Raw genomic sequence first — 12319 nt, 5'->3', positions numbered from 1 at the left:
GAAACCAACGGGTATACCTTAAAAAACTTGTTTTTAACTAAACAAGCTAAACTTTTATCACAGTTAACCCCCAAACAATGCGGATAATAGATAAAATGTGAATGGAAACCGCGTAAACGGTGTCCGTACTACGTGGGATTTGACTTAATTGCTTACAACATGGAAAATCTCGAGATCCTGACCAGATAGAAAATTACTGTCTTCGGCAAAGTTGTTCTAGAGATCATAACCTTTTTGCTGGTGGAGAGTAGTTTAGAAAATTCTCACTACGTGGTGCTAGTATATACGTGCAATTTTCGCATATACAATAGCACGAGTTCTTAACCAGATAGAAAGGTACTGTCTTCGGCATAGTTGATCAGGAGGTCAAGGCCTATTGCTTGGTGCAAAATTGCTCAGAATTTTCACACTACGTGGCGTTAGTATACACGTTACTGTCTTCGACAAAGTTGTTCAGGAGGTCAAAGTCTATTGCTTGGTGTACAATAATTGAGAATTTCCTAAGCGGCGCTAGTATACACGTGCAATTCTCGCATTAGATATATTTCGAGACCTGCTAAACTGTCATCGGTAAAGTTGTCCAGGAGATCAAAACTTTTTCGTTGGTCGACAGTACAGAATTTTCTCACTACGCGGCGCTAAGATATACGTGAAATCTTCGCATATATAATATCTCGAGATCCTGAACAGCTAGAAATTTACTGTTTTTGGCAAAGCTGTTAAGGAGATAAAGATCTTTTGACTGATGAAAGGTAGTTCAGAAATTTCTCAAAACTTGGCGGGCGATTCTCGCTTATCAAATATCATAAAATAAAAATACAATTTACATCATCCTAACAAATATATTCTGGATTTCTTTTACTGGTGAAGATTTTCATGCAGCTTTGTGGATACATAAATTGGGGTGATTCGATCCACTTGTATACTTCTGATAAATTAGTGTTTACACGTATCTCAGATGGAAAACATTATCTTAAAAGATCAATATCGCTGAAACTTCCACCAAATGAATGTTTAGAGTCTCCCTTTCATTTTAGGCTAATTTCAAAATGTATTATAGAGGGGTCTAGAACAAAAAAAAATCCCTGTATTTACGTGTGCACGGACAACGAGACTAACTCAGAGAGTGAGGTACTTTTTCTCAGTTGAATGGAGAAATTTATAAAATCGTACACTCCCGATTATATGTTTAAGGACACCCCCAAAAAACATGCAAATGTGCTATGTTCATATCTTTGTCCTTTTACGTCCAATTTTCGTTTTTTAGAACATTTGAAAGATTTTGAAAGGAAATACGAAGAAGCAAATTGCCTAATATAATTTTCAAAAAATGAGAGAGCTTTGAACAAAACACATTTGCATGTATTTTGGGGGTGTATTTAAACTTATGATCGGGAGCGTAGGTTACTCAGCGCTGAGTGAACTACGATTTTGGAAATTTCTCCAGATAACTGAGTAAAACAATCTCACGACTGAGATAGTCCTATGGCTCGACTGGCTAACTCGTGTGTATGTATTTTATACATTTTACATTACATTACACATTTTAGATGAACTGAGTAGATTCTTCTCGTTTAGATTTAAGATAAGATGTATGTAACCATAAATTCGACGTCACACTCCTAGAAGCGTAGAAATAACGGTATAATGAAAGAGATGGTAATTTCATATTATCAGGCCTTTTCTTTATGACTTTGGATGTACCTACACACTTAGATTTTTTGCCGAGATGGGCACCACCGAGCAGCTCGGTATTTTATTTTGCTGGATCTCAACGAAAAATTTGCCACGTGGTGAGAAAATTCTTGACCCCCTAAACAACTTTGCCGAAGACAGCAACTTTCTAGCTGATCAAGATCTCGAGCTGAGTATGCGAGAAAGGCACGTATATACTAGCGCCACATAGTGAGAAAAATCTGAACTATTGTCACCCAACAAAAAGATCTTGACTTCCTGAAAAACTATGCCGAATACATTTACTTTCTATCTGGATCTAGAGATATTTTATATGCGAGAATTTCACATGTATAGTAGCGCCGTGGAGTGAGAAAACTCTGAACTACTGTTCACCTGCAAAAATGTATTGATCTCCTGAACAGTTATATCGAAGACAGTACCTTTCTATCTGGTTGGGAACTCGAGATATTTTATATGAGAATTTCACGTGTATACTAGCGTCGTGTAGGGACAAAAATCTGAACTATTGAGCACCAAGAAATTGGCTTTGATCTCCTGAAAAACTTTGTGAAAGACAGTAACTTTCTATCTGGTCAGGATCTCGAGATATATCACATGCGAGAATTTCACATGTATACTAGCGCTACGTAGTGAGAAAATTCTGAACTACTGTTCACCAGCGACAAGGCTATAATCTCCTGAACAACTTTGTCCAAGACAGTAATTTTCTATCTGGTCAGGATCTCGATGTATTCCATGTTGCACTCAATTAAGTCAAATCCCACGTTGTATGGTCACAGTTTACGCGGTTTCCATTTACATTTTCCCTATTATCCGCATTTTTTAGGTGTTTACTGTAATCAAAGTTTAGCTTGTTTAGATCAAAACAAGTTTTTTGAGGAATACTGGTTGGTTTCAGATCGATTGGTTACTCAGCAACAAAATGGCAATGGAAAACTCATGTGTGTTGTACAAAGTACAACAGCGCGAGTAACGGAGGGTTAAAATTGACAAACTTGAGGAAGACGTTGAACATTTTTCTCTGTGCCTCATTTTTTTTCAATTTCACGATTTCCTAATAAATTTCTCTGTCCAATCTTTCACATCCCGAAATTCAACCAATTCGCGATCTGAATCTAAATTCAACTTATTCAACGGTTGGTTTCCAAAAAATCGTGGCAGAAAAATTAGTACTGTGTGGGAAATGGATTGTAACCTATTAACCTATTGATTATCCAATTAATACTGATTTTTCGAAAACAAATTTGTAAGATGCTTCAACCACAGACAAACAGACGTAACTCTTCATTGTGTATCTTCGTTTACGCATTTAACGGTTGATTTGAATATTATCAGTTCCGCGAACTACTCGTCGCAGCGCTGGCATCGGATCACTTTGACATTTCTATACATTCTATAAAACTTTTATGCAATATTGTTTGCGAGTTAGCGAGCAAGCTTGTTTTCCGCGAGAAGTCCGAGAGATGTCGTTACTGAGATCCTATGTTTTGAGATACTATGTTTTCAAGAAAAACTTTTTCCAAGAGTTACGTCTGTTTGTCTGTGCTTCAACCATTTGTTTTATTTAAAAATAGCTTGTAAAATGCTCATAATGGTTTGGGAATTTATAATATTTGTCAAAGCGGATCACATTCAACGACAGATTAGATCCATATCTTTAATATCTTACCGATAAATAAATGTCGCTATTGGTCACTTTTTTATTGTTTTTTTGGGTCAATATTTTCCTATATATTCATTTTCGTTATTGTAGTTAATACTATTGTATAAAATACCCACTTCCAGTCCTGCATATTGTAGAGGAATTGTGCTGACAAAATTTTATCATTATCCCTCATTATCATCGTTTAAGGTAGAGTTTTTTTTTAAATACGCGGGAAAAAACCGGGAATTGAAAAATTAAATTTGAATGGACACCCTGCAATTTGGTATATACGGGAAATACAGGTAATGTCGGCCTAAGTGTCTCTAATTTGGGCCCATAAAGGGTGTCCACGATGAAATTGCCACACTATGAAATTGCTCTAACTTTTTAACCGTTGGGTAGAATTTAATGAAAATTTGGGTGGATTTAGTTCATAGTGCATTATTTACATCCTGCAAGTTTTAAAGTCCTGTGATCAAAACTCGCGGAAATGGAGTCGAAAGAACAGCTCGTGCGTGATAAAATCTTGCGCATTCATCACGAGAACAAGGATCTCTCGCATCGTTCCATCGCTAAAACGTTGGGAATCGTGAATTCCACGGTGTCGCGAGTGATTAAGCGGTTCGAGGAACGGTTGACCACCGATCGGCAGCCCAGAAGTGAAGGAAAAAGTATTCCGTACAACACCAAAAATCACAACCGCGTAGTTGGGGCCTTCAACCGATATCCGAACGCCTCCGTTAGGGATGTGGCTAAGAAGCTGCACCTAAGCCGAAGTTTTGTCCAGAAGGCCAAAACTAAGGCTGGGCTTCGAACGTTCAAGGTACAAAAGGCCCCTAATCGCGACGAGAAGCAGAACAAGTCCGCCAAAACCCGTGCCAGGAAGTTGTACCTCAACATGCTGACGAAAGTTGAATGCTGCATCATGGACGACGAAACATATGTGAAGGCCGACTTCAAACAGATCCCCGGCAACCTGTTTTTCACGGCCAAGGATAAGTTCAGCGTTCCGGAGCATGTCCGCACTCAGAAGATGTCCAAATTTGCGAAGAAATTCCTGGTTTGGCAAGCCATCTGCACGTGCGGGAAGCGGAGTGCACCTTTCGTTACCCAGGACACGATGAACGGACAGGTGTACATAGAAGAGTGCCTCCAGAAGCGGCTGCTTCCTCTCCTGAAGGCCCACAACGTCCCAACAATCTTCTGGCCGGATTTGGCCTCATTGCACTACTCCAAGGACGTGCTGAAGTGGTATGCGGACAATAAGGTCAATTTCGTGCCGAAAATGTTCAACCCTCCCAACACTCCGGAGCTCCGCCCCATCGAGAAGTACTGGGCGATTATGAAGCAGCACCTTCTTAAACGACCTAAGGTAGTGAAGACAGTAGAGGAACTGAAGAAAGTATGGGTTTACATGCAAAAAACGGTTGATTCACAGGTTGTGCAGAATCTTATGGCCGGGGTTAAGGCCAAGGTGCGGGCATTTGCGTATGGACTGTAAATAAAATACGAGTAAAATGGTAAAATGAAGTTTAATAGTTATTTCTCAATCCCTGAAAATTGGATGGCAATCGGATGAAAACTCGAATTTTGCGAATCAATTTTGTGTGTGGCAATTTCATCGTGGACACCCTTTACATAAATTCAGCAACCGGCTAAATTTTCAATAGCAACCAAAAATATCCATTAGTAAAGTCCCAATAACGTGTTCGTCTAGATAAAATCGAAAAAAATCGGATTTTTAGCGATGGGCCCAATCTTAGATCCATAGGCTAACATTAGAGACATTTACCCTATGTGAAAGGATGAATCAATCCCTTGCTTTTCCCATGGCGTTCAAGTGGTCCGCATAGACTATTCAGCCATTACCCTTCCTTTATCCTCAGTCTTTGGATTGACTTGCCCACCTAACGCTGCAAAATGAAAATGAAATGTTGTGTTTACGTTGAATATTACAATTTCACTGTAAGCGTTTCATCGAACATCAAAGAGATCGAACAACGAAAATTGAACATAACAAGCTTAAACAATTAACAATAAGACATTTAATATAAAATATTAGCATTTATTAATTGCGATGCAAATTAATCTGACGACAACGAAGGCTTTCATATACCTACTGTTTTCTGTAATCCCAAATTCACGAAATCGCAATCCTTTCGACCAAGTAGATGATTTTATGACCATGTGTTTGAAATTGTTTGCTAATCCGACTCTAAACGAAACGTAATCCATCGTTGAAGCGTCTTACCACGGGGGCACTTGTTTTCGGACAGACATATCACCATCGTAATGCAGAGGCTCTCGTACCAACTTGGGTATATCGTTTTCGGATGTAAAACTAGCAATCCTTGTGAAGTACATCCGTGATTCAGAGCAAGGCGGAGAGCTAGTGCAACATTTCGAGAAACTTGGGAGTACCTAACTCTACATTTTCCATTTTTCTTTCTTTCAGAAATGTGGCCTTCGTTTGTGGCGGTGTCGCATCGTTGATATTCCTGTTGGCGGTTTACGACGAAGATGTGTTTCAGGTGCAGCATGTGTTCACCATTTTTACCGTTCTGGGTGCAGCGAGTGTCATTTCAAGGTGTGTACAACGACGGTTTACAAATTCAACTTATTGTAATGTTAAACTCTAACCTATGTCGCAGGTCTATGATCCCAGACGAGAACATGATCTGGTGTCCGGAACAGCTGCTGAGAAACGTCCTTGCCCATGTGCACTATCTCCCGGCTTCATGGCGTGGTTATGCCCACACCTCCATGATTCGAGACCAATTTGAGCAATTTTTCCAGTTGAAAGCTGTAAGATACTACTTTCGAACCGACGTTAATAATTTCTTATTTCATTGAACCATGACTGTTTTCCAGATGTACATTCTGAACGAGTTGTTCAGCCCCTTTGTAGCGCCGTTCGTTCTGCTGTTAGTTGTCAAGCCAAAAGCGCTTGATTTGGTTGATTTCTTCCGTCACTTTACGGTCGATGTCATCGGGGTTGGTGATGTGTGTTCGTTCGCTCAGCTGGACGTCCGCAAACATGGCAATCCAGACTGGCAGATCACCAACAGTGCCATCGAAAAGGACTCCAACGAAGCCATCAATACTCCACTAGTGGACAACAATCAGTACACCCAGGGAGAGCACGGCAAGACTGAACTTTCCCTGGTCCACTTTACACTCACCAATCCGACATGGCAGATGCCACCGGAGGCCAGAAACTTTGTGCAGGGTATCAAACGCCACGCCCTACAAGATCTCAACCGACAGCGGGGCATGCTGTATGGAGGTGCACCCACCATGACAAACCCCATGGCACAGAGTCTCCTGTCGATGGAAAGTCTCGGCGAGCAGTACCAATCGATAATTCATCCGATTCTGCAAACCCACAACTTGTCCAACTCGCAACAGTTGGGCTTATCACTGAATCTGGGAGGATTTGGATCACCTCCATCGGTTCCACCACCAACAACGGCACCTCATCTACAGGCGGGGCATCTTCAACAGTCTACTGTGCAATCACACTATCAGTACAATTCGCCTCCGTCGTTCGACTTTGAACGAATGCTTCAGCAAAACCTTACGGACGGTAGTACGGCTCCTCTTAGGAGTACGTTCTTGCAAGATATCAATGAGAACGACGATGATGAGAATGAAGGAGGCATGGGAGCAATTGGCGGTAGTCAGATGTATTCATCTAGTCAAGCTGGCGGCGTCGGTGATCCACGGTCGTCCATGAGCTTCAGTACCCGAGGAGGCATGAGCAGACGAGAAGGGCCTGCTGAAGGCTCCCGTAACGGGCTTCTTTCAAGGTATTAGAGAATGTTGTTAGCCTATTGTCTTCAATCACTATAATCTCTTTTCATCATTACAGCTTGTACGGTGAGGGTGTATCGTCCCAGCAACCGTCGCACGAGGTGACGGCGGCGGACATGTGTCTTAGTACTTTGTACCTGCATGAGTTGCATCACAATCATGTAAGTTCTTCTAAAATGTTCTTCTATCGGCATGAAACCTTCTAATTGAAAGCTTAACACCCAAACCCAGATGCGACGACGCGGTGGCAGTCTTCGGAGCGAGCCGGGTCAACGGCAACTATGGCAGCGGCCGCACCAGCAACAATCACCATTAGTCGTTTTCCCCGGTTCTAGTGGGTCCGGGTCAACGGCAGCGGCTGCATCGACAGCTGCGACAACTTCGACATCCGCTGCCGAGAGAACACCCCTACTCGGCAGCAAAAAGTCATAGCAAAGCGCCGAGTGGGTCTAATGGTAGGATACCATCATAGTTCCATGTTTTAGACAAAGTGATATGAAATACTGCATAACTGGGGACGGATCGTTCCGGTTATGTTCTCTACGTAAGTGTGAATGTTAGTATGTATTTTCGTAGCTATCCCTCGAAAAAGGATACAGTCGTAGATTCAGGCACTCAGTGTTTCACAGCAGCGGAAGCTAAACAGCGCGCGTTCGAACCACTAATTTTAAGTAGGAAATCGTTTTCTAATTATTTTGGACGAAACTACTTATCCGCACAACTTACAATGTCGTCTTAGGTTTTGTGCGGAAGTGCAGAATTCGTGAAACCAGTTTGACAAAGTTTTATTGGTCTCTAAGTTTGTAAATAGACGGTTTAGAACATCGGAGAGGAATAATTTACACTGAACAGATATATTTATACTGCGGACGCTTTTTTTTAAAGTCTCATTACAACAAGGCTGGATTGATTAGCAAAGAAAGAAAAGAGGACATTTTTCTGTATATATTCAACCTCACTACTATTTTCGACATCAACAAAACAGAATGAAAACAAAATATTTTAAAGTTGAAAACTAACTGAGCAGTTAATGGAATTGATGACCCTTCCTTAAATTTAGAAGTCGTGGAAAATCCAGGCCAGTCCCACAGGTGGATCGCGAAACAGTTAGGAATCGACAATTTGACCGTGTGGTAAAATCGTTCAAGGAGACCCAGACGACCCAGCGGCGAGCTGGCAGTGGAAGAAAAGGGAAGACGACCGATCGACCCCGTGAATGCAAGGAAGGTGAGGGATTATTTCAAGCGCAATCCGCACCTCTCGATCCGGGACGTGGCCAAGAAGATTAATTCTTCTGTCTGGTTCGTCCAGCAGACAATGAAGCGGGTCGGACTTCTTGTCTTCAAGGTAAGAAAGGCACCTAACCGAACCGATAAACAGAATACGGTGCCCAAATCCCTCGCCAGGAAGCTGTACCGCAAGTGGTTGGTGCAGCCAAAATGCTTCGTAATGGACGACGAGACGTACATTAAAGCGGACGCCTAGCAGATCCCCGTGTCGTGACCGGACCGAGGTTTCCAGCCTCGGCCACGGCTACACGAATTAGCGATGCAGCTCCCACGATGCAGCTCACAAATTCAGCAAGCCGTATATAACGACCGTATTGTAAGTATAATAAATATTGTTTGACGTCCAAAGAAAGATTTTAATTTTTTGATTTCATCTAAAATAAAGTCTGGAACGCGCAAAAATTGGTCAACTTCAAATTGGTGTATTTCTGTTAAAAATACATAAAAAACCTGATATGCTGCATTTGGAAGTTGAGTTATATACAATGGTTGCTTTGATGAGTTTTCATCGTTTGCTCTCCAGTTTTCAAAATGACGTCCAAGCAAGAGGAGCAGCGTGTCAAAATTTTGCTCGCGCAGCAAGAGAATCCGACGTTCTCACACGAAACTTATGTGAAGGCGGATTTCAAGCAGCTTCCTGGACAGGAGTTTTATACCTCATCAGGAAAAGGGAAGGTGGCTGAAATTTTCAAAACCATCAAACTATCGAAGTTCCCGAAAAAATATCTCGTCTGGCAGGCCATATGCACGTATTGTCTAAAAAGCAGCATTTTCATTACTACGGGAATCATCAATCAAGAGATCTACGTCCAGGAGTGCCTGGAAAAGCGGCTGCTACCATTCCTAAAGCAACATAATAGACCTGTACTGTTCTGGCCGGACTTGGCGAGCTGCCACTATGGGGAAAAAGGCAATCGAGTGATACGATGCGAACAACGTGGTTGTGGTACCCAAAGACCACAACCCTCCCAACAGCCCAGAACTCCGCCCTATTGAACGATATTGGGCCTTGGTCAAACGGAATCTAAAAAAAAAAACTAATAAATCCATGGAAAACGAGCAGCAGTTTACTGGCGTTCGGCGGCGAATAAGGTCTATGAGACCACTGTGCAAAATTTAATGGAAGGGGTTAAGCGGAAGGCACGGCAGTTCAGGGAAACCAAAATAATAAAGGAACATTTTTTCCTTGAAATATATGAATTGAACTACCAAAAGAAAAATAAGAAGATTTTTGTAATATGAATTTTGACTGAAAGAAATGATTTTTTTGTCGATCAATTTTTGCGCGTTCCAGTCTTTATAAAAAAAAACAATTAATATGGATGCTTCAGAGGCGAATCAGCCTTTAGGCTTGTGTGGCATATATAAGCGCTAGTGTAAACAGGTCTTAACTTGACACTTATGAGTCAGCAAGCCGTGTGTGCAACCCTCCGTTGTAAGCGCAACAGTTCAATGCCCGTAAACGGAGGTCTCTATGGCAACGCTTCATAAACATACGCGGGAAATACTCCACTCACTTTCGGACTAGCTCTTCACAAGGTAAGTCGTACAAGGCTGAAAACCTCTTAAATAAACAACAAAAAAAAATATGAAAATTAAATCAAAAAGAAGCGCATAATTGGAAAAAAATATATTTGTTTTGATTCAAGAAACGTCATGATAGAATCAAAGAAAAATATTGTTGAATTTACTCACAGTCACATGGAGAGTTGATTCTAAAAACAACAAACAGTTTTTTTTAATCTAATCAAATTTGTTTTCGATTCAAAGAAAAAAATCTGCGTGGTCTACAATATTTTTTGTTCGATTCAATGTGATTTATTTTTGAAATAAAAAAGCAAAGCAAAGCTGTCATAGTCAGTAGGTTTCCTAATCGGGGCACCAATCCAACAATCCGGGAAACCATTTCTGAAAAATTTGCCAATAAGCTTGTTTCCTGTCCGAAATATGGTTCGGCTTCCCGGGAAATAGCTATATTTTTAAAACAAGAAATGCACTCATATTCTTGTTTTCGTTCGAAACCATTCAAAAATAATTGTATTGTTCGAACAAGAATGGGTGATGATCAATATATATTTCCAGTAAGACTAGACTTATGGACATAACTGTTCAACCTGAAAATGTTTAACGGTTGGCTAGATACTGAAATGTTCACACCATATTGGAAAGGCTGCAAAAGGTACAGCTTATCTCGTTCAAACGGTCGTTTCCAGTTTTAAGGTTCCATTATACACGCAACACGTCAAAACTGAACCTACCCAAAAATGGGTAAACATAAAGGGTTATACGGTCAAAATTTGGTCAATATCAACTTGACGTATTTCTTTCAATTTTGCATTTAAAAAACTTGAACACCCCTCATTTTGAAGGTTTGTGTGTAGAATGTTGCTCCTATTTTGATTTTGGAATTCACTCTTCAGTTGTCAAAATGCCGTCCAAGCAAGAAGAGCAGCGTATCAAAATTTTGCTCGCGCATCGCGAAAATCCGAGCTACTTGCACGCGAAGTTGGCAAAATCGCTAAAAGTTGCCAAATCAACCGTTACAAATGCAATTAAAGTGTTTGGGGAACGTTTGTCGACAGCCAGGAAGTCTGGATCGGGGGGAAATCGAAAACCGGAAGCCGCTGAGACGACAAAGAGAGTTGCCGGTAGTTTCAAGCGAAACCCTAACCTCTCTCTCCGAGATGCCGCAAATAAGCTGGGTGTATCGTCTACAACCGTGCATCGAGCCAAAAAACGAGCCGGACTATCGACTTACAAGAAGGTAGTGACTCCAAATCGCGATGATAAACAAAATACGATGGCCAAAGCGCGATCCCGGAGGCTGTACACGACGATGCTGACGAAGTTTGACTGCGTGGTAATGGACGACGAAACCTACGTCAAAGCCGACTACAAGCAGCTTCCGGGACAGGAGTTTTATACGGCAAAAGGAAGAAGAAAGGTAGCAGATGTTTTCAAGCACATGAAACTGTCAAAGTTCGCAAAGAAATATCTGGTTTGGCAAGCCATCTGTACCTGTGGCTTGAAAAGCAGCATTTTCATAGCTTCCGGGACTGTCAACCAAGAAATTTACGTGAAAGAGTGTTTGAATAAACGTCTGCTGCCTTTCCTGAAGAAACACGGTTGTTCCGTACTGTTTTGGCCGGATTTGGCATCTTGCCATTACGGTAAAAAGGCCATGGAGTGGTACGCCGCCAACAACGTGCAGGTGGTTCCCAAGGACAAGAACCCTCCCAACACGCCAGAGCTCCGCCCAATTGAGAAATACTGGGCTATTGTCAAGCGGAACCTAAAGAAGACCAAAAAAAAACTGCTAAGGGCGAGCAGCAGTTCAAGGTAAACTGGCTTTCTGCGGCGAAGAAGGTGGACAAGGTGGCTGTACAAAATCAGATGGCAGGGGTCAAGCGTAAGGCCCGGCAATTCGGATTTGGAAAAGCGGAAGCCTAACTGAATATTTTTCCTGAATTTTATACTAATTGAACATGAAAAAGAAATTTAATTTGATTTTTTAAATAAACGATTTCACCGATTTACACGCGTTTTCCCTTGACCAAATTTTGACCGTATCACCCTTTACATTTACCCAAATCTCCCTGCGCTTCGGTCAGAGAGCGTATAGGGCGTCAGGGTGCCAATTTGGTCGTGGCACATTTCGAGTATGAGAGAGTAATTGACCACTTTGTCAAGCACTTTTGGCGTGACTTTCTACCAGCGATTCCACAAAACTGGACCAACTAATTTCTATTTTTTTTTATAAAACGCACAAATGTTGGCTACTTTTCTCGTGGTTCTAGAAGAAAAAATCACAAAATAATGTTTTATTTCAAAGTTCGAGTGGTAGTAAACGTCATTTTAACTGCTCGAATAAAGT

General features: G+C 41.4%; 1 protein-coding gene across 1 annotated transcript in view; it reads left to right on the top strand.

Moving 5' to 3' along the window:
* Window positions 1–8149, top strand: part of Atg9 (autophagy-related protein 9) — a 36401-nt gene extending 28252 nt beyond the window's left edge. The window contains exons 10-14 of the mRNA XM_065239764.1: window positions 5799–5930; window positions 5995–6148; window positions 6215–7152; window positions 7215–7317; window positions 7388–8149. Coding sequence (XP_065095836.1) covers window positions 5799–5930; window positions 5995–6148; window positions 6215–7152; window positions 7215–7317; window positions 7388–7588 — 1528 coding nt within the window. The 3' untranslated portion in view covers window positions 7589–8149. The remainder of the gene's footprint in view (window positions 1–5798; window positions 5931–5994; window positions 6149–6214; window positions 7153–7214; window positions 7318–7387) is intronic.
* Window positions 8150–12319: the final 4170 nt, after the last annotated feature.

Source organism: Ochlerotatus camptorhynchus, unplaced genomic scaffold (genome assembly GCF_037179485.1).
Source record: "Ochlerotatus camptorhynchus isolate MF236.1 unplaced genomic scaffold, CSIRO-AGI_Acam_v1.1 ptg000006l, whole genome shotgun sequence".
NCBI lineage: Eukaryota > Metazoa > Arthropoda > Insecta > Diptera > Culicidae > Ochlerotatus > Ochlerotatus camptorhynchus.
The sequence above is the reverse complement of the archived record's forward strand: the minus strand, read 5'-3'. Positions and strand labels throughout refer to the sequence as shown.